The sequence below is a fragment of the Nerophis ophidion genome, linkage group LG08, assembly GCF_033978795.1.
Source record: "Nerophis ophidion isolate RoL-2023_Sa linkage group LG08, RoL_Noph_v1.0, whole genome shotgun sequence".
Classification (NCBI taxonomy): domain Eukaryota; kingdom Metazoa; phylum Chordata; class Actinopteri; order Syngnathiformes; family Syngnathidae; genus Nerophis; species Nerophis ophidion.
Window position 1 is genome coordinate 36,084,621 of NC_084618.1, and position 26,221 is coordinate 36,110,841.

The window sequence follows — 26,221 nt, forward strand, 5'->3', positions numbered from 1 at the left end:
TTCTACAAACCCTGTTTCCCTATGAGTTGGGAAATTGTGTTAAATGTAAATATAAACGGAATGCAATGATTTGTAAATCATTGTCAACCCGTATTCAGTTGAATATGCTACAAAGACAACATATTTAATGTTCAAACTGATAAAGATTTTTTTTTTGTGCAAATAATCATTAACTTTAGAATTTGATGCCAGAAACATGTGACAAAGAAGTTGGGAAAAGTGGCAATAAATAGTGATAACGTTTAGGAACAATCATCAAACACTTATAGTGGGGCAAAAAGTAATTTAGTCATCCACCGATTGTGCAAGTTCTCCCACTTAAAATGAGGACAGAGGTCTGTAATTTTCATCATAGGTACACTTCAACTGTGAGAGACAGAATGTGAAGAAAAAAAATCCAGGAATTCACATTGTAGGAATTTTAAATAATTTATTTGTAAATTATGGTGGAAAAGAAGTATTTGGTCAACCATTCAAAACTCTCACTAATGGAAGAAGGTTTTGGTTCAAAATCTCACGATACATTCATTCTTTCCTTAACACGGATCAATTGTCCTGTCCCCTTAGCAGAAAAACAGCCCCAAAGCATTGTGTTTCCACCCCCATGCTTCACAGTAGGTGTGGTGTTCTTGGGATGCAACTCAGTATTCTTCTTCGTCCAAACACGACAAGTTGAGTTTATACCAAAATGGATACATGGATGATACAGCAGAGGATTGGGAGAATGTCATGTGGTCAGATGAAACCAAAATATAACTTTTTGGTATTAACTCAACTTGTTGTGTTTGGAGGAAGAAGAATACTGAGTTGCATCCCAAGAACACCACACCAACTGTGAAGCATGGGGGTTGTAAACATCATGCTTTGGGGCTGTTTTTCTGCTAAGGGGACAGGACGATTGATCCGTGTTAAGGAAAGAATGGATGGGGCCATGTATCGTGAGATTTTGAGCCAAAACCTCCTTCCATCAGTGAGAGCTTTGAATGGTTGACCAAATACTTATTTTCCACCATAATTTACAAATAAAATCTTTAAAATTCCTACAATGTGAATTCCTGGATTTTTTTTTTCCACATTCTGTCCCTCATGGTTGAAGTGTACCTATAATGAAAATTACAGACCTCTGTCATCATTTTACGTGGGAGAACTTGCACAATCGGTGGCTGACTAAATACTTTTTTGCCCCACTGTATTTGGAAAATCGCACAGGTGTGCAGGCTAATTGGGAACAGTTGGGTGCCATGATTGGGTATAAAAGCAGCTTCCCTGAAATGATAAGTAATTCACAAACAAGGATGGGGTGAAGGTCACCACTTTGTAAACAAATTGTCGAATAGTTTTAGAACAACATTTCTCAACGAGCTATTGCAAGGAATTTAGGGATTTTACCATCTACGGTCTGTAAAATCACCAAAAATTTCAGAGAATCTGAAGAAATCACTGCACATAAGCGATGATATTATGGACTTTTGATCACCCAGGCGGTACTGCATCAAAAACCGACATCAGTGCGTGAATGATATCACCACATGGGCTCAGGAACACTTCATAAAACCACTGTCAGTAACTACAGTTGGTCGCTACATCTGTAAGTGCAAGTTAAAACTCTACTATGCAAAGCCAAACCCATTTATCAACAATACCCTGAAACGCCGCCAGCTTGGCTGGGCCCGAGCTCACCTAAGATGGACTGATGCAAAGTGGAAAGGTGTTCTGTGGTCTGACGAGTCCATATTTCAAATTATATTTGGAAACAGAGGATGTGGTGTCCTCCAGAACAAAGAGGAAAATAATCATTCGGATTGTTATAAGCGCAAAGTTCAAAAGCCAGCATCTGTAATGGTATGGGGGTGTATTAGTGCCCAAGGCATGGGTAACTTCCACATCTGTGAAGGCACCAAAAATGCTGAAAGGTCCATACAGATTTTGGAGCAACATATGTTGTCATCCAAGCAACGTTAGCATGAACGCCCCTGCTTATTTCAGCAAGACAAGTGTTACAACAGCGTGGCTTCGTAAAAAAAGAGTGTGGGTACTTTCCTGGCCCGCCTGCAGTCCAGACCTGTCTCCCATCGAAAATGTGTAGCGCATTATGAAGCGTAAAATACGACAGCGGAGACCCCGGACTGTTGAACGACTAAAGCTCTACATAAAACAAGAAAGGGAAAGAATTCCACTTTCAAAGCTTCAACAATTAGTTTCCTCAGTTCCCAGACGTTAATTGAGTGTTGATAAAAGAAAAGGTGATGTAACACAGTGGTGAACATGCCCTTTCCCAACTACTTTGACACGTGTTGCAGCCATGAAATTGTAAGTTAATTATTATTTGCAAAAAAAAAATAAAAGTTTATGGGTTTGAACATCAAATATCTTGTCTTTGTAGTGCATTCAATTGAATATGGGTTGAAAAGGATTTGCAAATCATTGTATTCCGTTTATATTTACATCTAACACAATTTCCCCACTTACAGTATATGGAAATGGGGTTTGTACCAGTAGCTACAGTGATCTTGACTATGGTGCACCTTAAAGGGGAACTGCACATTTTTGGAAATTTTGCCTATCATTCTTAATCCTTATGTAAGACAAGAACACGTAAGTATTTTTTTTTAAATAAATTCTAAATATTAAATAAATGCGATCAAAAGTCTGCCGACAATGGAGCCCACAGAGTCGCTCTAGTCTGCCTATAAAAGCTCTTAAAAAACATCCAAACCCCTCTATTAAGGTTTTATTTACATGCCGTAAGTATATATGGATTGTAGTAAAGGGCACATTTATAATCACATTAAATATTTACACATTTTTATCACTTTAAGAGTACGCGGTGCATTATTTTCAAAAACGCATCACAACGTTCGCTCCCCTCCCCCTCACTGCGTCCCTGATAATTACTCAATGCAGACTTCATGAGAGCCAACAAACATAATAAATATCACTTACTGTGCAAGGTCTGCTGTCATTAGGATGCCGACTGATAGAATCTTGTTTTACTACCGTTTTAGAGGAAAAATGACTGATAATCATCGCAAAAAAAGAGGCGTGAAACTTAGCGTCTTATTGTATTGTTCTCACGATTTCCAGTTCTGAATTGGCTGTCAAAGTGTACCAACATGTCGGATAACATCCTCGTACTTTTACTATCCAGGTGAGAAGCATGATTTATGATCTACAACAAACTTTCACGAGCAAAGGAACTGAGGAAGCAGCTTCCCACTCGGTAGTTGTAACAGCGCTGCGAAAATAGTTTGTGCGTTAGCGCTTATGATAACAATGTCACTAATACTTGGTTAAACTTCAAGTCACAAAATGTAAATGGAGTATTGTTGGTGCTCTTTGGATGTTTTTTGAGGGGGGGTTATGAGCTATAAGCAGACTTTTATTTACGAGTTAGAATGCATTAAAATACAAATACATCCGTCGTCATGTCTTTAATAATGATTGTGAACGATACACAAAATTCCCAAAAAAGGGCAGTTCCCCTTTAAAGGGGCTGTTTGCAACATTTACATCGGGCGCTAAATTTCTAATGTATTTTAAGCGTTATATACTGACTGCCCTCTAACGGCTTCTAGGGTGTAATGACATAACTACGTACGTATGCACACAAATTAGCTTTGGGTTGGTAAGCTAATTAAAGTGATTAGGATAGTTAGTGTCAGCTATCATTAAATATACAAACCCCATTTCCATATCAGTTGGGAAATTGTGTTAGATGTAAATATAAACGGAGTATAAGGATTTGCAAATAATTTTCAACCCATATTCAGTTGAATATGCTACAAAGACAACATATTTGATGTTCAAACTGATAAACATTTTATTTTTTTTTGCAAATAATCAACTTTAGAATTTGATGCCAGCAACACGTGACAAAGAAGTTGGGAAAGGTGGCAATAAATACTGATAAAGTTGAGGAATGCTCATCAAACACTTATATGGAACATCCCACAGGTGTGCAGGCTAATTGGGAACAATTGGGTGCCATGATTGGGTATAAATGCAGCTTCCATGAAATGCTAAATAATTCATAAAAGGATGGGGTGAGGCTTTGTAAGCAAATTGTCGAACAGTTTTAGAGCAACATTTCTCAACGAGATATTGTAAAGAATTTAGGGATTTTACCATCTACAACAGGTGGGTGCCATGATTGGGTATAAAGACAGCTTCCCAAAAAATGCTCAGTCTTTCACAAGAAAGGATGGGGCGAGGTACACCCCTTTGTCCACGACTGCGTGAGCAACTAGTCAAACAGTTTAAGAACGTTTCTCAAAGTGCAATTGCAAGAAATGTAGGGATTTCAAAATCTACGGTCCATAATATCATCAAAAGGTTCAAAGAATCTGGAGAAATCACTCCACGTAAGCGGCATGGCAGGAAACCAACATTGAATGACCGTGACCTTCGAACCCTCAGACGCCACTGTATCAAAAACAGACATCAATATCTAAAGGATATCACCACATGGGCTCAGGAACACTTTAGAAAACCACTGTCACTAAATACAGTTTGTCGCTACATCTGTTAGTGCAAGTTAAAGCTGTACTATGCAAAGCGAAAGCCATTTATCAACAACATCCAGAAACGCCGCCGGCTTCTCTGGGCCCGAGATCATCTAAATGGACTGATGCAAAGTGGAAAAGTGTTCTGTGGTCTGACGAGTCCCCATTTCAAATTGTTTTTGGAAATATTCCACATCGTGTCATCCGGACCAAAGAGGAAGTGAACCATCCAGACTGTTATCGAGGCAAAGTTCAAAAGACAGCATCTGTGATGGTATGGGGGTGCATTAGTGCCCAAGGCATGGGTAACTTACACAACATCTGTGAAGGCACCATTTATGCTGAAAGGTACATACATGTTTTGGAACACAAATGCTTCCATCTAAGCGCCGACCTTTTCATGGACGCCCCCGCTTATTTCAGCAAGACAATGCCAAGCCACATTCACCAAGGGTTAAAACAGAGTGCGGGTACTTTCCTGGCCCGCCTGCAGTCCAGACCTGTCTCCCATCGAAAATGTGTGGCGCATTATGAAGCGTAAAATACGACAGCGGAGACCCCGGACTGTTGAACGACTGACGCTCTACATAAAACAAGAACGGGAAAGAATTCCACTTTCAAAGCTTCAACAATTAGTTTCGTCAAATCCCAAACGTAATTGAGTGTTGTTAAAAGAAAAGGTGATGTAACACAGTGGTGAACATGCCCTTTAACAACTATGTTGGTACGTGTTGCAGCCATGAAATTCTAAGTTAGTAATTATTTGCAAAAAAAAAAAAGGTTATGAGTTTGAACATCAAATATCTTGTCTTTGTAGTGCATTCAATTGAATATGGGTTGAAAAGGATTTGCAAATCATTGTATTCCGTTTACATTTACGTCTAACACAATTTCCCAACTCATGGAAACAGGGTTTTTACATTCTGTCATTACACCAACATGACTGCAAATTATTTTGCTTCACTTGGACTACATTTGTATGTGTGCATGTGCTGCTTTTACGTAAGTGTTGAAGAGATAGGGTGAGCGACCGCCATACGCAATTTGTTCGGGGTGGTAAAAATTGGTGTTATTCCCCAAGCTTAGCAATTGTTAAAAATATAGACAGTTTTAACACACAAGTTCTGGTAAACCACTAATGGTAACATGGGATAGCCGATGGTGTTGTAATATTGATTTGAAAAATATAACTGTGAGCAAGTTGCAAACAGCCCCTTTGTGTCATAACTGTAAAATTAACTGTAAACATTTAATATTTTGACACTGTGCTGAGTTTGCATGTTCTCCCCGTGACTGCGTGGGTTCCCTCCGGGTACCCCGGCTTCCTCCCACCTCAAAAGACATGCACCTGGGGATAGGTTGACTGGAAACATCAAATTGCCCCGAATGTGTGAATGTGAGTGTTGTCTATCTGTGTTGGCCCTGCAATGAGGTGGCGACTTGTCCAGGGTGTACTCCGCCTTCTGCCTGAATTCAGCTGGGATGGGCTCTAGCCACCCCGCAACTCTGACAGGGACGCGCGGTAGAAAAAAGATGGATGGATACTGTGAGATGGTCGGAGACACTTCAGCTCGCTTATAGGTTGCTGCTCATGTGTTGCCAAATGTGTGTTTGCTGTGCCTGCACCGTTATTGTAGTGGGATACAAAACAGTGATAATATACCGTATGTAACTTTTAGCCGTGCAGGGTACACAGGCTGCAATTACACTAAAGTAAAGTAGAGGGCCACAAACTATGGACCTGTGGGGCGCATGTTTAAGACCCCTGATTTAAATGGAGAAAAGTTTGCTAACTGAATATTCTTCAGAAAAACGTGCAAATAATGCAATTTCTTTCTTTAATGAACCTTTATAAAACGATAACTGGGGAGGAGCAATTGCATTACAGTAAACTACGCCGCATGCGTACATGTGTGTGTTCGTCTCCCTTGTTTGTTAGCCATATACACGTGCATGTGTGCACCCCAAATGTTACTATAGAGTAGCGATAAAGGGTTTGTGAGTTGTAAGCCTACAAAACACATGGCTGAGAGAAGAGACTCACCTCCTTGTCTCCTTTCTTTTTTTTCGTCTGGACAGAAAGAGACTCCACCTCGCTCTCAAATTGGTCCACCTGCATGTTCAGCGTGTCTATCGTGTTCTGTGGGAGAACAGGATGAAGATGAAATCAAAAACAGTCCAGGTGAGTGTCTGAACTTCCATTACGGACGCAGACCTCCAGTAAGATAGGCAGCTGAACCAAAGACTGACCGTTAACCACATGCCGACTTCCTCCTTCTCCCGCTGGGCCGGGTCCACCTTCTGTGCCAGACCTAGACCCTCTTTGGAGTACGCTTTGGTCTTCGTCTCTCTTTCCACAATCTTGAAACGCTCCATTTGCTGTGGGCACCACACCAACAAGAATGAGTAATGAGTTTAAGAGATTGTTTATGGTTTGAGCTTCTTGAGTTTAATCTTTAAATGTCTTAAAACCTGCGCTAGAGTTTTGTGCTTCACTTCTACTCATTAATTATTGATTTGATGCACAGTATATGTCGTATCTTTGACATTAATTAGTATTTCAGAAAAAAAAAAAATTCTCTGTGTTTGACTTAACAAGTACTACCTGTAGATAGTTGATGTTTCCTACAGCTTAAGACGCGTCCACATCAAATTTTATCAAACGACTAAACATTATCTTGCTTTACAAGCCGGACCCATGACGACTATTCCGACTCACAGTTTCTATGAGTTTGCGGTTTTCCACCAGCTGCCGTTTGTCTTTGATCTCGTTGGACGCCACCCACGTCTTGATCTGGTCTCTAAGACGCTGAGACGGAGGAAAAGACAGAGCCATCATGGAAGGTTAACTTCAAATTTAATGCTTCAGGTCCCAGCATGCTGATTGGCTAACACACATGCCATGTTTATTGTGTTTTTTAGGCTTCTGGAACTCACCTGCAGCTTTTTAATCTCCTTCTTGAGGTCGGCTTCATACTTTTCCTTCTGGTTGGCGTTGGCTGCATTGTGAAGCTGTACACACGACCAAACGGGTCAAACTCTTATATGACGCAACATGCTCAGTAGACCCGTTTTCTAAGTTCACCTTTGAGAGCATATATACACACAAATACATACATACTCGTCATTGTGCTTGGTGGTCAAATAAATAAGTATTACTTCAAAAATGTTAGTAAATGTGTTTTTAAACCTAGTACTGAACTCGAACGTGCTGGTGATATTGATTATGACGAATGTTCTTACCTTCTGCCAAATGTCTTCAAATTGCTCCACTCCTTCCGCTACTTTCTTCAGACATCGATCTATTTCACCTGGACAAGGACAAGAGCAGACGGAGATGAAGCGGACGCACGTGAGAGACACACTCTTCTGCATCCAAGCTGCTGCTTCATCTTCACCTGCCGGCTCATCAGAAGCGAGCAGAGCGAACAAAAGTTTGGAGCAAGTTGACTTCAAGGCAATGACGCTGCTATAAAGGTTATTTGTGGATCAAAGTGTTCCTGTATATTTACTTATAAGTAATGGGGCACCACAAATACATTTTTGCTGCCATAAAAATATTTGGCCCTCGCTCATTAACACATTATAATGGGGCTGTCTGTTAATGTAGCTTGTCATTATAACTCTAATGTAGCTTGTCATTATAACTCTGTCAACAAAATGACATCTCAATCCTGCTTCTTAACACACCTGCTCTGCCAGAGAATATGAAGATGGAGCAGAAGGGATGAATTAGTGCTGTTGCTACATTTGGTGGGTTACAGAACCCGATAGATCAGTGATTCTCTCCTAGTAATAGTACCATTTTCACTAGGTATTGGGTCTTTGGCTGGTAGAGATTAGGGATGCGCAATATCGACTGATAGTCGTAATTATGACGTCACATCAATAATGAAAAATCAACCAATAAATCAGCCGGTAATAAAGGCTTATCATCTCTGTGTTTGTCATAGGTCTAACTGTTGTAGCTTTTGTTGACGCCTATCTCCTCAACCCTGCCCCTAGGTTATGGTCGCATATTTCTCATTTCATGAACCCTTCTGCGCGGCCAGTTACGTAGACAGAAAAAAGCAATATGTCGCAGCGGTAACCAGTGTGGGCTTTCTTTGGCTTATTTGCAAAAAATGTTCTGCAGAAATTAAACGAGGAGGGTTAAAGGCGAGCTTCAACACCATAAAATCTGATAAGTCACATTTAAATTAATTCACTAATAAATTATGAAGTTGCCTGCACTGCTAGGCCAAGACCTAGGGTTAATAGCGGCGACCGCAGCAAGCGTAAATCCGAAGGACTGCGAAAGGGACAAGCGTTAGAAAATGGATGGATGGATGATGAGAAAGCGTTTGACAAGAAGCAACAGTTTGAAAAAAGAAACCTTAGAGCAGTGGTTTTTAACCTGGGTTCGATCGAACCCTAGGGGTTACGTGAGTCGGCCTCAGGGGTTCGGCGGAGCCTCCGCCGCTGACGTCAAGACACACCAAACTCATCATGTAAATAAAAACTTCTCCCTATCGGCGTATTATGGACACCCCCAAACAATTTTCCCTCTAATTTTTCATCTGATTTGCAGGTGTATAATTTGTTGTGAGTTCATGCAGTGTGTTTGTGTTGTTCTTTGAACAAGGTGATGTTCATGCACGGTTAATTTTGTGCACCAGTAAAAAAAAAAACATAACTTTTTTTTTTTTTCTTTTTAATTCAACACAAACATTTAATTTTTTACTAAAAAAGGGATCGGTGAAGTCGCATATGAAATTGGTGGGGTTCTGTACCTCCAACAAGGTTAAGAACCACTGCCTTAGAGTGAAAGAACTTGATGATAAAATGAGTAATTGTTGATGTTTAACTTCATGGTTGATCTCAAGGCACATGCTTTAGTTAGTGTACCTTTCATGTTTTCTTATTGGAAAAATTAACTTTACTATTTGAACCTTGATTTCTTTATGTTCAACAATTGAATGTTGCCTTTCTCAGGGGCAGGCACTGGTTGCACTATTTTATTTCCGGCAGGTAAAAATACAATTAAATTCATTTTATTTTTGTCAATCCACAAGAAATGTGACTACTTGTTTCGGTGTTGTTGCTGACCGCAATGCAGAATCTTATTGGCTTCATTCTATTGGCCTCATTTAGTTATGTTGTGTTAGACAGACTGTTTTTTAAATTTATTTTATGGATTCATATTTACAATGAAACAATTGACAAGTTGAAATATCAATAAATTCTAAATGGTTTTGCTCTATGCAACTATTTTAATTGTCTGTATTGGTCAGAATTAAAAAAGGAAGTATATTTGTACTCAAATTACAGTTACTTAAGTAAACAAATATCAGTTGATATTACCCTTATCTTTGTATATTTTGGTTATAATGCATTCATTTTGGGCAAAAGTGTGACTTGTTATTAATTCTCACAAAATCTTGCCTAAATATCGGTCTGTAAATCATCGGTTCAAATTTCTGTTATCGTACATCCTTAGTAGAGATGTGGCACTCGTGAAAGAGTTGAGTCTTCTGAACAGCTCTCTTAAGCAACCAATTAAATTTGATTCCCAGTTGCTGCGAGTTAAATAAAAACAATGAGACTCAATTTTGCAGTTGATTTTTTGATTAAAGCGTAAACTGGTAGTTGAGATTATTAAAGTTTTTGATAATTTTTCCAATTTTACAGTATTCTAAATTTTTTATTAGCTGAAAAACTATCCATCCATTTTCCAGCACTTGTCCCTCTCGGGGTCGCTGTAGTCATCCAATTATTCAAGAAATACATTCTCATATTTTATTGCACGCGTATTGAGGACCTATTTTGGTTGCCACTTTTCATTAAAAGGGTGATGAACTACTGCTGTACACTTTTTGAAGAAGACAATCTACACAAATGTAGCAACTGTTTCTGGTCTTTTTCGACACTTCTGAAGCATGCATCGCTCTTCTTAACAAGCAATGAGTCCCGCAATGCCCTCATGCCATCAATAGATTACAGTCCTGTGGGAAAACACTTAGAATTTTACTGGATTCCCACTGCATGCGTAATGTCTGCTCATTGTGGCACAGCCGATACGTTTCAATTCTACTCAAAGTGCACCGGCCCTCTGCCACATACACAGAGTTTCTATTTTTGGCAGACGCCGAGGCACAGCAAGTCAATGCAGCAAATATCTGCCCGTGCGGGACAGGAAGTCATGCACAGAAACAAAATAAAACATCCAATGTATTGTTTGAATAAAATACTCCATGTAGGGCTGCGGTTATTGATTATTTTAGTCATTAAGAAATAAATCAAAGTAATCGGACAAAACACTAAATAATACAATAATTTTAGAGAAAATTGTTGAAATACACAAATTGTCAAAACCTTCATTAATTTGTTTTAATAAAGACACTTTACCAGCAAAATTGCACTTTCAAATGTGTGCGATAATAAACATTAAAAGATATCTGCCATTCGCCGCCACACACCAGCGCTCTCATGTGCGCGCTTTTGCAGTGGCCGTGCAGAAACTACTTCCGCTTTTTTAAAGTTCCGACCACTCTGTGCGGTCTAAATTTGATCTATTTTTATTAGATACACTCATTAAGCAAATAATCGAAACAACAAAATATAATTGGAAGCTTTTTCTAATCGCATTAATCGGTTAATAGTAGCAGCCCTAAAGGCCTACTGAAACCCACTACTACCGACCACGCAGTCTGATAGTTTATATATCAATGATAAAATATTAACATTGCAACACATGCCAATACGGCCTTTTTAGTTTACTAAATTACAATTTTAAATTTCCCGGGAGTTTCGTCTTCGAAACGTCCTGTAATGACGTCACGGGTTTTTAGGAAATGTGAGCGCTACACACACAAACACAGCTAAAAGTCATCTGCTTTAACGGCATAATTATACAGTATGTTGGAGATCTGTGTTGCTGAATCTTTTGCAATTTGTTCAATTAATATTGGAGAAGTCACAGTAGAAAGATGGAGTTGGGAAGCTTTAGCCTTTAGCCACACAAACACACGGTGATTCCTTGTTTAAAATTCATGGAGGTGAAACTTTCCTATGGATCAGCGAACATGAATCAAGACGGAATGTCAACCAGCAGGTTTCGGTGAGAAAATTGTGGTTAAAAAGTTGCGTCTTACCGGAGAAAAGCTAAGCTTGTGCCGTCCATAGCTGCCGTCGACTCCCCTGAGACACTGCGCGTCAACACACCCGTGGAGACACCCTTCCGACTATCAGGTACTATTTACCTCACTAAAACACTAGCAACACAATAGAAAGATAAGGAATTTCCCAGAATTATCCTATTAAATGTGTCTAAAAACATCAGAATCCGTCCCAATCGCGTTTTTTTTTCTAGTCCGTTGCTATCAATATCCTCAAACACAAATCTTTCATCCTCGCTCAAATTAATGGGGAAATTGTCGTTTTCTTGGTCCGAATAGCACTTTTTGTTGGAGGCTCCCATTAAAAACAATGTAAATATGAGAGGAGCCATCACACGGGTGACGTCATCGTCTGCGACTTCCGGTAGAGGCAGGGCATTTTTCTCTTAGCACCGAAAGTTGCGAAATTTATCGTGGACGTTCTCTACTAAATCCTTTCAGCAAAAATATAGCAATATTGGATAATGATCAAGTATGACAGATAGAATGGAACTGCTATCCCCGTTTAAATAACAAAATCTAATTTCAGTAGGCCTTTAACTCCGCATATTGAACACCTCAAAACGTCCTGATGGGCAGGGACAGACCTGAAGCCAATTGGTCAGTTTTTCAGATGTTATTCTACCCTATTCACACAATTGATGAGGAAATGCTTGCTTCGGAGGACAAAAATCAACAAATTGTGGTACAGGAAAAGCCTGTGACAGCTATTTTGAGGGTCTTTGTGAATTCAAACCTGACACTGGGGTGGGAGAAGCAGGTGAGTGGTTAGCGGGAGTTGAACGTGCATGTGCATAGCTCGCCAGAGGCATTCTTGCTGCTTGCTGTTGCATTGCTACGAATAGAAATATAAAAAAGGTAGTCGTTTTGCAAGGCAAAGCTGTAGTCTTTTCAGCATGTCAAGTGAAGTCCGTGCGCATTACAAGACGCCGCCGGTGGGTATTGACAGACCGCATGGAGCATGGACACCTTCCACAGCGGAGACGTTACACATCCAGAGAAAATCTGGGATGAAATGCTGTTTGTTCTTGAAGAAAACTTTTGGCCCACATCAGACTGCACAAGTCAAAAAGATTATTTTTATCCACACACTAAAAAACATGTCAAAGTAGTTTGCAGTTACGCAGACAAAAAAAAAGGTCAGGTTAGCTTAGGCCAGATTTTGTAGTGTTGTTGGCCTTGTTGAAACCTTGATGCAACAACAATAATGTAGCGGTGCATGGCTTACCTTGTAGTTTCCTTTTATCAGCCATGCCAGCCACTGATGACTAAGATGATGACTAAGATGATGTCTTCATACCTTCTTTCACTGCAGTTGAAACAAATTAAGAGCACAGTCAGAATGGCTTGTTGATTTTTTCTTTTGGTAAGGCAACATGTTCACTCTTTCACCTTTACTTCGCAGCTGTGCTGCATCAAAAGCTGAATATGGTATGTAATGTGTGTTTTGTTACATTAAAGAGGTGCAGCAGCAAACAAAGCACGATGGTTCGGTTTCAATAATGCATGTAAAGGGCTGTCATTGGGCCGAGCTGTCACTTTGTGCGCTCGAAATGACAGAAAGGCGGCGAAGCAGTTGTGCTAACTTAGTTGCAGCAAAGCGAGCTAGCCAACTATGCTACAGCAAGGGATAGGGCGATTATTTACAAACAGTAGCAGCTAATCGACGTGAATTAAACCAAAAGTTCCCGCTCGAGCGTTCCTTAGCAACTAGCATTTGTTCAATGAGGAAAGCAGAGAGGAGACGAATGTCAGTGAGGAAGCTGCAGTTTCCAGTGGCGTCGCTATTGGATGTTGGACAGAATTCTTGCCAAGCAGAGATGCACTACATTACTGGGTCTGGAAGCTGTTTACCTGTACGTGTCCTGGGTACTATTTCCCCCTCGGTCTTCCCACTCTGGTTAATCTTCGACGGTGCAGTGAAAAGACTATTTCTCTCAAAACTGTCAATTCTTCCCGCAAACAATCAGCCCGCACATCCAAGATGGCTACCAGGAACACCTCCTCCTTCGATGCCCTGCTGGACAGAAGTCCCGCCTACTTAGGCTCTCATTGGTGGCGGGAGGCCTCATCTGCGTCCCTATTGGCTGGAACAGGCTGTCATTAACGGAGGCCTGGTTTTACAACTTCCAGCTCAACTCCAGTTCGGATTGGACAATTCTGATAGGTCAAAGGTTGAAAGGAATGTTTACTAACCCTAACGTCACAGTGCTTTCCGGGAGAGGAACTACAGCATCGATTTTATTAGTTGACTTTACTTGTATCCAAGGTATAATTCATAATTTGAATGTAGTTGATTCATTTAAATAACGACATACGCCAAAAACCATGCATATTATTTTAATTGTACAATCCGACCGAACTAATCGCGGATAATCGTAAGTAACTACTTGTCAAAGAAAAGAGCATGTGTCATACATGTAATATATCATAAAACAAAAACATGAGGAAGGAATCAAGTTCCGCACTTAGTGATACTTTAAAGTGTTTTTAAAAATGCATGCAGTGCACCCATAAGGAATTTATTCGGGCTTTATATTCCATCCATCCATTTCCTACCGCTTATTCCCTTTGGGGTTGCTGGTGCCTATCTCAGCTACAATCGGGCAGAAGGCGGCGTACACCCTGGACAAGACGCCACCTCATCGCAGGGGCTTTATAATAGTAAATAAAGTAGCTGTATTGATTGACGGCCCTCTTTGCATTAATTAAAGACATTATGTGGTTATTTCGGAATAACTTTTCCAAGCGTTCGCTTGCTGGAATATAAAGACAATATAACATACATCCTTAAACGTGGATGCAAATGCAAAACTGTAATCTATTCATTTATATCTGCACCCTATTACCCTTTTATCCTGCACTACAACGAGCTAATGCAACGAAATTTCGTTCTGATCTGTACTGTAGAGCAGTGGTCCCCAACCACCGGGCTGTGTCACACCAAATTTGTGCCCAGCGAAATAAGTGCTCAGGGGGGGTGTGCGCATGCGCGCACCTGCGCAGTTCAGTGCGCCGGACAGTTTTACGTGTGTAGCGAGAGAGACCATTCAAGTAGTGATATAGCGAGACTATGAAGATTTGGTTAGTTAGGGTTACGGTTTTTCTTTTAGCTAACAGTATCAGAAAATCCAAGTTTAACTGAGTATACCTCGTATGCACTCTCACTGAGGCAATTATTTGGCAAGCCGTCCCATACACACTGTATACAATAGGGTGGGCATATATTTCGCACTTAAGGTGCTAAATATATTCCCCGACACGCTTGGGCACTTATTTCGCTTGACACCGGGCCGCAAAATATTTTTTAATTAATTTTTAATTAAATCAACATAAAAAACACAAGATACACTTACAATTAGTGCAATAACCCAAAAAACCTCCCTTTTTCATTAAACCCTCCCCCCAGCTACAAAAAGTTTGGGGACCACTGCTGTAGAGTTCAAATTTGAATGACAATATAAGGAAGTCCAAGTGTAAGTGTAATACTATACTAATCCACTAAAGGGCGCTGGAGTCTATTAGTGCTGTATCAGTGTTCAGGATAAACAACGCAAAAACATTCATCTTTATGCATGCATTTTTAATATTCCAAATCAAAGACCAACTTTAACACATCATATTTGATGCATTTATTCCCCCCAAAAATATTGTGCAAACCTCAACAAATTCAGAAAATAAATTATTTATCAAAGTACAAAAAAATTAGGTCACCAGACGCAAATGAATAAATTAAGTTCAACAACTGCTGAAGTTACAAACAACAAAATGCCATATTATGTCAAAACAAATATAAATTGGAGAACAAAATATAAACTTTATAGACATTAATCAAAAAAGCTCAGTTTCTGAAGCGATAGGAGATGGGCAGCAGCTTGTGAGTCTTCTTCATAGTCTGGACTTTAGCATGCGTCTGCTCGTCCATGATTTTGTAGCAGCGTCTGGCGTAATCCAGCAGCTTCTCCTTTGATGCCTCAAACTCGCCCACATCTTCCATCTGTGCAACAGAACCAAACATGGAGAATACAAAAGCTTACGTATTTGAGAGGGTGCTCACAGGCACATGAGATAATAAGCCAAACTCAGCTGAGCTAAACTATAAGTTAAAATAAAAGAACACAAATGGGAGTGTTCCTAGAGACAAATTAAGCAATTCGGACCTTCTCTGGCGCCACCAGCAGGACCTCAGCGATTGGGGAAGTGGAGGCCATGGTGTTTCGGTCAACTCCGTGAATTTGAAAGGCTCTGGACATGCTCCTGACGCGCTGGTATGTGGTCAGGATCTTCTTGTAGCGGATCAAAACACCGTCTGGGTCTTTGACTAGGAGAGGTGGCAGAGGTTCGGTCGGTTTAAGTGGTGAAGTTGTGATCACATGACTCACCTCGCTGTCTCTCCCGGCCGTGGGTGATGCGGAAGATCCTCCTCATCTTCATCCTGGGCTCCCCCGTGCGTCCTTTGCCTTTTTTCTTCGACCCCGCCTCCACCGAGGAGTCTGCCTCTTCCTCCTCCTCCTCTTCCAGGTACTCTTGGTCAGTATAGTAGTTGTCTTCCTCCAGGTGAAACTCCTGTTTGACTGTGGCTGGAGGGATGAGAATATCACAAGTTAAACTTCAAACTTGTTTTTGTTTTTAGGACTTTCCTCACCAGGGACAGCGGCTCCGTGGCGGGTGCGACATCCGTGTCCCTGCAGGCGCTTTAGGGTCATTCCGGACCTGGTAGTCATGGAAGAGTGTGGGCTGGGAGGGCTGGCAGGCTGGACCTTTACACCACGCTGAGCATCACCGCACAAGTCTGGAAACGAACGACCCATGACCGCTAAGGACATGTCACTGGAGATGTGCCAATCGATCAGTGACCAATTAATAAGTAAGTGATCGCCATTAACGATGATAAACACCAATCCCCTCTGGCTGACACATTTTAATTTTAATATTCTGGCTGACAAGCAGCTAACATCTGTCTCCATACAAAGTGTGTAGCCATTACCAGAAGCTGATATCAATCACCTCCATTATGACAAATCAGGGACGTTGCTAGGAATTCTGGGCCCCCTGAAAGAATATCAGTGTAGGTCCCTCTACCCCATTCATTGCCACCTTCAATGTTCCCGTTTTTCTTGACGATGCGTTCTCGTTTCCAAGGGAGGACGTAAACTAGAAGAGCTCTGCTCCCGACACTACGGTTTTGACCAAAAAACTGTAATTTCTCGACTACTGATTGTAATCACAGCAACAGAACAGCTTGCTAACATATTCGATTTCAACTCTGCCAAGCGGGAGGCAGAGAAGAACCGAAAGTGCAGCCAAGCCGGGGGCTAACTAGCTAATGCTAGGTCAAAGCCGTTGCCTAGCAACCCAAAGCTAAGCAAGAAAACCAAAGGAGTTGGACATATTTTAAATACTTCTGACACACAAGTGATTTACAAGAAAGGCTGACAGCTCTGGCTGGTGCAAAATAAGTAAAAGAGAAAAAAAATCAAAACTTTAATAATCCATTGTGGGACTGCATAGCTCGGTTGGTAGAGTGGCCGTGCCAGCAACTTGAGAGTTGCAGGTTCGATTCCCGCGTGTGCCATCCTAGTTACTGCCGTTGTGTCCTTGGGCAAGACACTTTACCCACCTGCTCCCAGTGCCACACACACTGGTTTAAATGTAACTTAGATATTGGGTGTCACTATGTAAAGCGCTTTGAGTCACTTGAGAAAAGCGCGAGATAAATATAATTCCCATAAGGGAAATTGTTCAACACAGTAGATAAGTTACAATGCAGGTATAAATGTACTAAATATAGCAATATAAAATACAACATATATGCGAATATATACAATATATACTTAATATGTGTACATTGGGCAACCATGAGCACGACAAGAGGCCGTCAACGGGGCAGTACACTTTTATCAGGGGTGGAATCGGACTTAAGAGTTAGTAGGAAGGAACTCTACAAAACAATAAAAAATAAGACACAAAGCAATGTTGACACTCTACAGGAACGGATAATTGAAAATTGTTGCAGAGCAGCTAAATATACACCTAGCGTCTAACAATCTATGTGAAACCTTTCAATCCGGTTTCAGGGTAAATCATTCTACGGAGACAGCCCTCGCAAAAATGACTAATGATCTATTGCTAACAATGAATTCTGATGCGTCATCTATGTTGCTGCTCCTCGATCTTAGCGCTGCTTTCGATACCGCCCATCATAATATTTTATTAGAGCGTATCAAAACACGAATTGGTATGTCAGACTTAGCCCTGTCATGGTTTCACTCTTATCCTACTGACAAGATGCTGTGCGTCTCCCATAACAATGTGACCTTGGACTATGTTAAGGTAATGTGTGGAGTTCCCCAGGGTTCGGTTCTTGGCCCTGCACTCTTTAGCATCTACATGCTGCCGCTCGGTGACATCATACGCAAATATGGTGTTAGCTTTCACTGTTATGCTGATGACACCCAACTGTAAATGCCCCTAAAGCTGACCAACACACCGGATTGTAATCAGCTGGCAACTTGTCTTAATGATTATCGGTCCTGCTAGACACCGACCTCTATTTAATAATACAACTTTAACATTTTACAACCAAGCAATTAAACAAGGCGACTCGGTTAAGAATCTGCCCACATATGCGGTCCTCTCCAAGGTTTCTCATGGTCATCATTGTCACTGTCACCGACGTCGCACTGGGTGTGAGTTTTTCCTTGCCCTTATGTGGGCTCTGTACTGAGGATGTCGTTCTGGTTTGTGCAGCCCTTTGAGACACTTGTGATTTAGGGCTATATAAATAAACATTGATTGATTGATGATAGTCTGTGTACAAAAAGATGTTGCAGATATCCAACCACAGATTATCAAAGACAGGAAAGAACATCGTAAAGATATAATGGAATTTACAAAGTTCGGAGAAGAAATTAAGATTTTTTCTGAAGAAAACAATGCATTAAAACAAAATTGATTAACGTGGACCCCGACTTAAACAAGTTGAAAAACTTATTCGGGTGTTACCATTTAGTGGTCAATTGTACGGAATATGTACTGTACTGTGCAATCTACTAATAAAAGTATCAATCAATCAATCAATAAGGTGGAGAAGCTGAAAGAGGAGAATGGAACATTGCGCCAAGAGTCAAATGCTAAGCAGCAAGACGACAGCTATTGGGGCAACAGTGTTGTGAAGAACATTAAAATGGAGATAGCAGTGCACCAACAGTTGCATGCCATGCAACAAAATACAACTGATTTGAATAACTTCAGGGAGATGGCTGCATTGAGACAACAGCCCAATGCCACACTATAAGATATCACCAATCTGGGCAATATCACTGTTTTGGAAAACTTCAGAGAGGAAATGAATCAGTTTACAGGACAGAATGACATCATTATTGCAGAGCTACGCATCAACTCTCGATCCTATGCAAGAGCAGTTGCTTCTACAGAGCAACAATTGGTCAACTTTCTGCAATCAAAGGGAATTGATGTGGCTATTAACACCATTGATGCGTGCATTTCATTGAATGGAAGAGGGAACCACATCACACCAGTCACCATTGTTAAGCTCGCAAACAGGAAATCCAAAATAGCATTGATGACACAGGGAAAAAAGCTGAAGGGCACAAATGTGTACATGAAAGAGCACCTCACGAAACGCAATGCTGAAATCGCCAAGAAAGCACGCGACTTCAGGAATCAGAGAAAAATCCAAGGAACTTGGAGCTCTAACTGCAAACCTACATAAAGCTAAATAGAGGTCCTCAAGCAAGAGTCCTAGTAGTTAAAGACATCAAGGATCTGGGCGAATATCAGAACTCCCAGCAACTACAACAACGATAATGGAGTATAATGTAAAACAAACATTGACTACAAAATTACAACGCTCCAAAGAATTACCAAACAAAATGATCTTCACTCAGGTGCACATTCATCTCCATTTACAGACATTCAGAGAGCAACACAATTGTTGAACAGGAACGTATGGAACTAAAAATCTTCAGCAGCATAGATTACAATAGGAATAATTGAACAATATAATGTAAACATTAAAAGGGACAACAATCTGGCAATTATCTATTTAAATAGCAGAAGTTTGTATGCAAACTACAACAACGTGAAGCATTTTTTGGAACAATTCAACAAACCTTTCAAATGTATTGCTATCTCAGAAACATGGATGTATGCTAAAAAAGAAATTTATTTTGATCTGGAAGAATATGAAATAAATTATATTAACAGAACCAACAAGAATGGAGGGGGAGTAGGTGTGTATGTAATAAAGAACTTAAAACTAAATTTAAACTATAAAGTAGTAAGAAAGTCAAACCTCTGATCCAGGAGTAACAGTGTGGTTTTCGTCCCGGTCGTGGAACTGTGTACCAGCTATATACTCTCGTCAGTGCCCTTGAGGGTGCATGGGAGTTTGCTCAACCAGTCTACATGTGCTTTGTGGACTTGGAGAAGGCATTCGACCGCGTCCCTTTGGGAAGTCCTGTGGGGAATGCTCAGAGAGTATGGGGTATCGGACTGTCTGATTGTGGTGGTCCGCTCCCTGTATGATCAGTGTCAGAGCTTGGTCCGCATTGCCGGCAGTAAGTCGGACACGTTTCCAGTGGGGGTTGGACTCCGCCAAGGCTGTCTTTTGTCACCAACTCTGTTCATAACTTTTATGGACAGAATTTCTAGGTGCAATCAAGGCGTTGAGGGGATCCGGTTTGGTGGCTGCAGGATTAGGGCTCTGCTTTTTGCAGATGATGTGGTCTTGATGGCGATGGCTTCATCTGGCCAGGATCTTTAGCTCACACTGGGTCGGTTCACAGCCGAGTGTGAAGCGACTGGGATGAGAATCAGCACGTCCAAGTACGAGTCCATGGTTCTCGCCTGGAAAAGGGTGGAGTGCCATCTCCTGGTTGGGGAGGAGACCCAGCCTCAAGTGGAGGAGTTCAAGTACCTAGGAGTCTTGTTCACGAGTGAGGGAAGAGTGGATCGTGACAGGCGGATCGGTGCGGCGTATTCAGTAATGCGGACGCTGTATTGATCCGTTGTGGTGAAGAAGGAACTGAGCTGAAAGGCAAAGCTCTCAATTTACCGGTCGATCTACGTTCCCATCCTCACTTATGGTCATGAGCTTTGGGTTATGACCGAAAGGACAAGATCACGGGTACAAGCGTCCGAAATGAGTTTCCTCCACCGGGTGGCGCGGCTCTCCCTTAGAGACAGGGTGAGAAGCTCTGCCATCCGGGGGTAGCTCAAAGTAAAGCCGCTGGTCCTCCACATCTACAGGAGCCGGATGAGGTGGTACGGGCATCTGGTCAGGAAGCCACCCGAACGCCTCTCAAGGGAGGTGTTATGAGCACGTCCAACAGGTAGGAGGCCACGTGGAAGACCCAGGACACGTTGGGAAGACTATGTCTCCCGGCTGGCCTGGGAAGGCCTCGGTATCCCCCGGGAGGAGCTGGACGAAGTGGCTGGGGAGAGGAAAGTCTGGCCATCCCTGCTTAGGCTGCTGCCCCCGCGACCCGACCTCGGATAAGCAGAAGAAGATGGATGTATGGATAGTAAGAAATATGTGATTAGCTATTGATAATATCTTAGAATGTATATTTATTGAAATATGTTATGAAAAAAGTAAAAATGTACTGATCAGTTGTATATAAATATATAGATTATCGAAGTCAAACATTGATACGTTTGAGAACTGGATTAAGGCAACTTTCACTCAGTCAAAAAATGATGCGTTGACTTCAACAGTGACCTCTTGAACCCTAACAAACCAAAGCCCATAGATGACTTTATTGACACAATTTATAGCCTGAGTTCATATCTATGTATGAATACTTCTCAGATGGAAATGTAGAAAATGGCAATATTAACAAAGTAGTTGAACGCTTCAGTAAGTACTTTGTGAACATTGGACCAAATCTGTAGAAAAAGATTCCAGATCCCGACTCAGTGTAGGAGTTGAATGATACTATAAACCGAAATTGCAACTGTATGTTCCTCGAAGGTGTGACAAGAGAGGAAATAATATTTTGAAAAAATGTAAAATCAAAACCCCAATTGATTGTATCGGAATTGATATGGAAACGAAAAAAAAAAAAAGGTTATTAAAGGCCTACTGAAACCCACTACTACCCACCACGCAGTCTGATAGTTTATATATCAATGATGAAATATTAACATTGCAACACATGCCAATACGGCCTTTTTAGTTTACTTAATTACAATTTTAAATTTCCCGGGAGTTTCGTCTTCGAAACGTCGCGTAATGATGACATGTACGCAAGACGTCACGGGTTTTTAGGAAGTATGAGCGCTGCGCACACACTAGAGATGCGTGGATAGGCAATTATATCATCCGCATCACCAAAGTTGTCATCCACCCGAACCAACATTTTATCAGAACCGCAATAGCCCGCCACCCGCCCGTTGAAATACATCAGAGGTCGGCCACCTTTACCACTCAAAGAGCTATTTAAACCCGTTTCACAGAGTAAAGAAGACAATGGGAACCGCAAACTTTCTCGTGAATTTACAATGGTGTTCATCCTGGTGACAAGAATAAGGGCGTGCTATGAAACCATTACCTTTGATAACTTCAACAACATGTACAAACCGATTGTTTGTCCAGCAACATGTTGTATGCAGCTACCCCAATCACACGTACAAGATTGAAAGGCATACTGGGTGATACAGAGTACACTGATGGTTGTGATATAAACAACTTTAACACTTTAATATGTGCCACATTGTGAAGCCACACCAAACAAGAATGACAAACACATTTCGGGAGAACATCCTCACAGTAACACAACATAAACGCAACACAACAAATACCCATAATCCTTTGCATCCGTGACAATTCCTGAATATATTTTACACCCCCCCCAACACCGCCCACCTTACCGACGCACGGGCGGGGTGTATAAAATAGTCAGGAAGTGTCATGGATGCAAAGGATTCTGGTTTTTTGTTGTGTTGCGTTTATGTCGTGTTACTGGGAGGACGTTCTCCCAAAATGTGTTTGTCATTCTTGTTTGGTGTGGCTTCACAGCGTGGCGCATATTACTAAGACTGTTAAAATTGTTTATATCACAACCATTAGTGTACTCTGTGTCACCCAGTATGCCTTGCAGTCGTGTGCATGTTTATGTGGAAGCCACACACAACATGTTGCTGGACTGACAAGCAGATCGTACATGCTGTAAAAGGCGACAAAGCCAATAGCTTCGTAGCACGCCCTAATACTTATTAACTGGGTGACTGACGGCAGTCAGTCTAGAGAATTATTGCGTCTCCTATTGTCTGCTTCGCTTGGTGACACAAGTCCTAAATGGCTCTTTGAATGGTAAAGGATACCGATCCCTGAGCCATGTGTATCAAATATTTGCGAATGATTCAACCGCCACCCGCTCGAATCTAATTAAAATCTATTTGTTCGTCATGTCACCCGCCCGACCCGCGGTTTATCCCCGGACTCCGGGGATCAATCAATAAATCAATGTTTACTTATATAGCCCTAAATCACTAGTGTCTCAAAGGGCTGCACAAACCACCACGACATCCTCGGTAGGCCCACATAAGGGCAAGGAAAACTCACACCCAGTGGGACATCGGTGACAATAATGACCCAGTGGGACGTCGGTGACAATAATGACTATGAGAACCTTAGAGAGGAGGAGAGGAATGGATGTCGAGCGGGTCTAACATGATACTGTGAAAGTTCAATCCACAATGGATCCAACACAGTCGCGAGAGTCCAGTCCAAAGCGGATCCAACACAGCAGCGAGAGTCCCGTTCACAGCGGAGCCAGCAGGAAACCATCCCAAGCGGAGGCGGATCAGCAGCGCAGAGATGTCCCCAGCCGATACACAGGCAAGCAGTACATGGCCACCGGATCGGGCCGGACCCCCTCCACAAGGGAGAGTGGGACATAGGAGAAAAAGAAAAGAAACGGCAGATCAACTGGTCTAAAAAGGGAGTCTATTTAAAGGCTAGAGTATACAAATGCGTTTTAAGGTGAGACTTAAATGCTTCTACTGAGGTGGCATCTCGAACTGTTACCGGGAGGGCATTCCAGAGTACTGGAGCCCGAACGGAAAACGCTCTATAGCCCGCAGACTTTTTTTGGGCTTTGGGAATCACTAACAAGCCGGAGTCCTTTGAACGCAGATTTCTTGCCGGGACATATGGTACAATACAATCGGCAAGATAGGATGGAGCTAGACCGTGTAGTATTTTATACGTAAGTAGTAAAACCTTAAAGTCACATCTTAAGTGCACAGGAAGCCAGTGCAGGTGAGCCAGTACAGGCGTAATGTGATCAAACTTTCTTGTTCTTGTCAAAAGTCTAGCAGCCGCATTTTGTACCAACTGTAATCTTTTAATGCTAGACATGGGGAGACCCGAAAATAATACGTTACAGTGGTCGAGGCGAGACGTAACAAACGCATGGATAATGATCTCAGCGTCTTTAGTGGACAGAATGGAGCGATTTTAGCGATATTACGGAGATGAAAGAAGGCCGTTTTAGTAACGCTTTTAATGTGTGCCTCAAAGGAGAGAGTTGGGTCGAAGATAATACCCAGATTCTTTACCGTGTCGCCTTGTTTAATTGTTTGGTTGTCAAATGTTAGAGTTGTATTATTAAATAGAGTTCGGTGTCTAGCAGGACCGATAATCAGCATTTCCGTTTTTTTGGCGTTGAGTTGCAAAAAGTTAGCGGACATCCATTGTTTAATTTCATTAAGACACGCCTCCAGCTGACTACAATCCGGCGTGTTGGTCAGCTTTAGGGGCATGTAGAGTTGGGTGTCATCAGCATAACAGTGAAAGCTAACACCGTATTTGCGTATGATGTCACCTAGCGGCAGCATGTAGATGCTGAAGAGTGCAGGGCCAAGGACCGAACCCTGGGGAACTCCACACGTTACCTTAACGTAGTCCGAGGTCACATTGTTATGGGAGACACACTGCATCCTATCAGTAAGATAAGAGTTAAACCAAGACAGGGCTAAGTCTGACATACCAATTCGTGTTTTGATACGTTCTAATAAAATATTATGATCGACGGTATCGAAAGCAGCGCTAAGATCGAGGAGCAGCAACATAGATGACGCATCAGAATCCATCGTTAGCAATAGATCATTAGTAATTTTAGCGAGGGCTGTCTCCGTAGAGTGATTTGCCCTGAAACCCGATTGAAAGGTTTCACAGATTGTTAGACGCTAAGTGTTCATTTAACTGCTCCGCAACAATTTTTTTGAGGATTTTTGAAATAAAGGGAAGGTGAGACACCGGTCGGTAGTTTACCATGAGGTCAGGATCAAGGTTAGGTCTTTTAAGAAGAGGATGAATAACCGCTTTTTTGAATGCTAGGGGAACAGTGCCCGAGGAGAGTGATAAGTTTATAATATTTAGCACTGATGGACCTAATAATACAAAGAGCTCCTTGATCAGTTTCCCAGGAAGAGGGTCAAGTAAGCATGTTGTCTGTTTTATTCCATTTACACGTTGTAACAATTCCTCTAATGTTATTTCCTCAAAACGAGAGAAACTATTTTGGAGGGCAGTATCCGCCGTATATACCATCGTATCAGTGTTAATAGAACCCCGTTGTAGCTGGGACGCATTGACCGCAAACCGCGCATCTCTAGCACACACACAGCTAAATGTCGTCTGCTTTAACGGCATACTTATACAGTTTTTTGGACATCTGTGTTGCTGAATCCTTTGCAATTTGTTAAATTAATATTGGAGAATTCACAGTAGAAAGATGGAGTTGGGAAGCTTTAGCCTTTAGCCACACAAACACACGGTGATTCCTTGTTTAAAATTCCTGGAAGTGAAACTTTCCTATGGATCAGAGCGCTGTCAAGAGAACATGGATCCCGACCACATGTCAACCAGCAGGTTTCGGTGAGAAAATTGTGGTTAAAAAGTCAGTTGTTACCGGAGAAAAGCTGAGCTTCTGCCGTCCATAGCTGCCGTCGACTCCCCTGAGACACTGCGCGTCAAGACACCCGTGGAGACACCCTTCCGACTCTCAGGTACTATTAAACTCACAAAAAAACTAGCAACACAATAGAAAGATAAGGGATTTCCCAGAATTACCCTAGTAAATGTGTCTAAAAACATCGGAATCCGTCCCAATGCAATCGCGTTTTTTTTTTTTTAGTCATTCGTATACATGTCCTCAAACACAAATCTTTCATCCTCGCTCAAATTAATGGGGAAATTGTCGTTTTCTCGGTCAGAATGGCTCTTTTTGTTGGAGGCTCCCATTAAAAACAATGTGAATATGTGAGGAGCCATCAAACATGTCACGTCATTGTCTGCGTCTTCCGGGAGAGGCAGGGCTTTTCTCTTAGCACCGAAAGTTGCAAACTTTATCGTGGATGTTCTCTACTAAATCCTTTCAGCAAAAATATGGCAATATCGCGAAATGATCAAGTATGACACGTAGAATGGACCTGCTATCCATCCATCCATTTTCTACCGCTTATTTCCTTTTGGAGTCTCGGGGGGCGCTGGCGACTATCTAAGCTAAAATCGGGCGGAAGGCGGGGTAC

The 26,221-nt window shown here is 41.6% G+C and overlaps 2 protein-coding genes across 8 annotated transcripts in view; both read right to left on the bottom strand.

The window, feature by feature from the left end:
• Window positions 1–13,689, bottom strand: part of LOC133557713 (CCR4-NOT transcription complex subunit 3-like) — a 31,412-nt gene extending 17,723 nt beyond the window's left edge. For 2 of the 5 annotated variants that reach the window (XM_061908423.1, XM_061908421.1), the window contains exons 1-9: window positions 13,514–13,689; window positions 12,888–12,968; window positions 12,611–12,715; window positions 12,396–12,494; window positions 7,746–7,813; window positions 7,440–7,514; window positions 7,222–7,311; window positions 6,753–6,881; window positions 6,547–6,642 (exon numbers count right to left, since the gene is read on the bottom strand). In XM_061908423.1, coding sequence (XP_061764407.1) covers window positions 6,547–6,642; window positions 6,753–6,881; window positions 7,222–7,311; window positions 7,440–7,514; window positions 7,746–7,813; window positions 12,396–12,494; window positions 12,611–12,653 — 600 coding nt within the window. In that variant the 5' untranslated portion in view covers window positions 12,654–12,715; window positions 12,888–12,968; window positions 13,514–13,689. Of the gene's footprint in view, window positions 1–6,546; window positions 6,643–6,752; window positions 6,882–7,221; window positions 7,312–7,439; window positions 7,515–7,745; window positions 7,814–12,395; window positions 12,495–12,582; window positions 12,716–12,887; window positions 12,969–13,513 lie in introns of all 5 variants that reach the window. The other 3 variants (XM_061908422.1, XM_061908425.1, XM_061908426.1) reach the window with 3 other exon arrangements.
• Window positions 13,690–15,227: 1,538 nt separating this feature from the next.
• The window catches only part of ccdc106b (coiled-coil domain containing 106b), a 41,027-nt gene continuing 30,033 nt past the window's right edge, over window positions 15,228–26,221 (bottom strand). For all 3 annotated transcript variants that reach the window (XM_061908428.1, XM_061908429.1, XM_061908427.1), the window contains exons 4-7: window positions 16,305–16,451; window positions 16,042–16,239; window positions 15,820–15,980; window positions 15,228–15,656 (exon numbers count right to left, since the gene is read on the bottom strand). In XM_061908428.1, coding sequence (XP_061764412.1) covers window positions 15,501–15,656; window positions 15,820–15,980; window positions 16,042–16,239; window positions 16,305–16,451 — 662 coding nt within the window. In that variant the 3' untranslated portion in view covers window positions 15,228–15,500. The remainder of the gene's footprint in view (window positions 15,657–15,819; window positions 15,981–16,041; window positions 16,240–16,304; window positions 16,452–26,221) is intronic.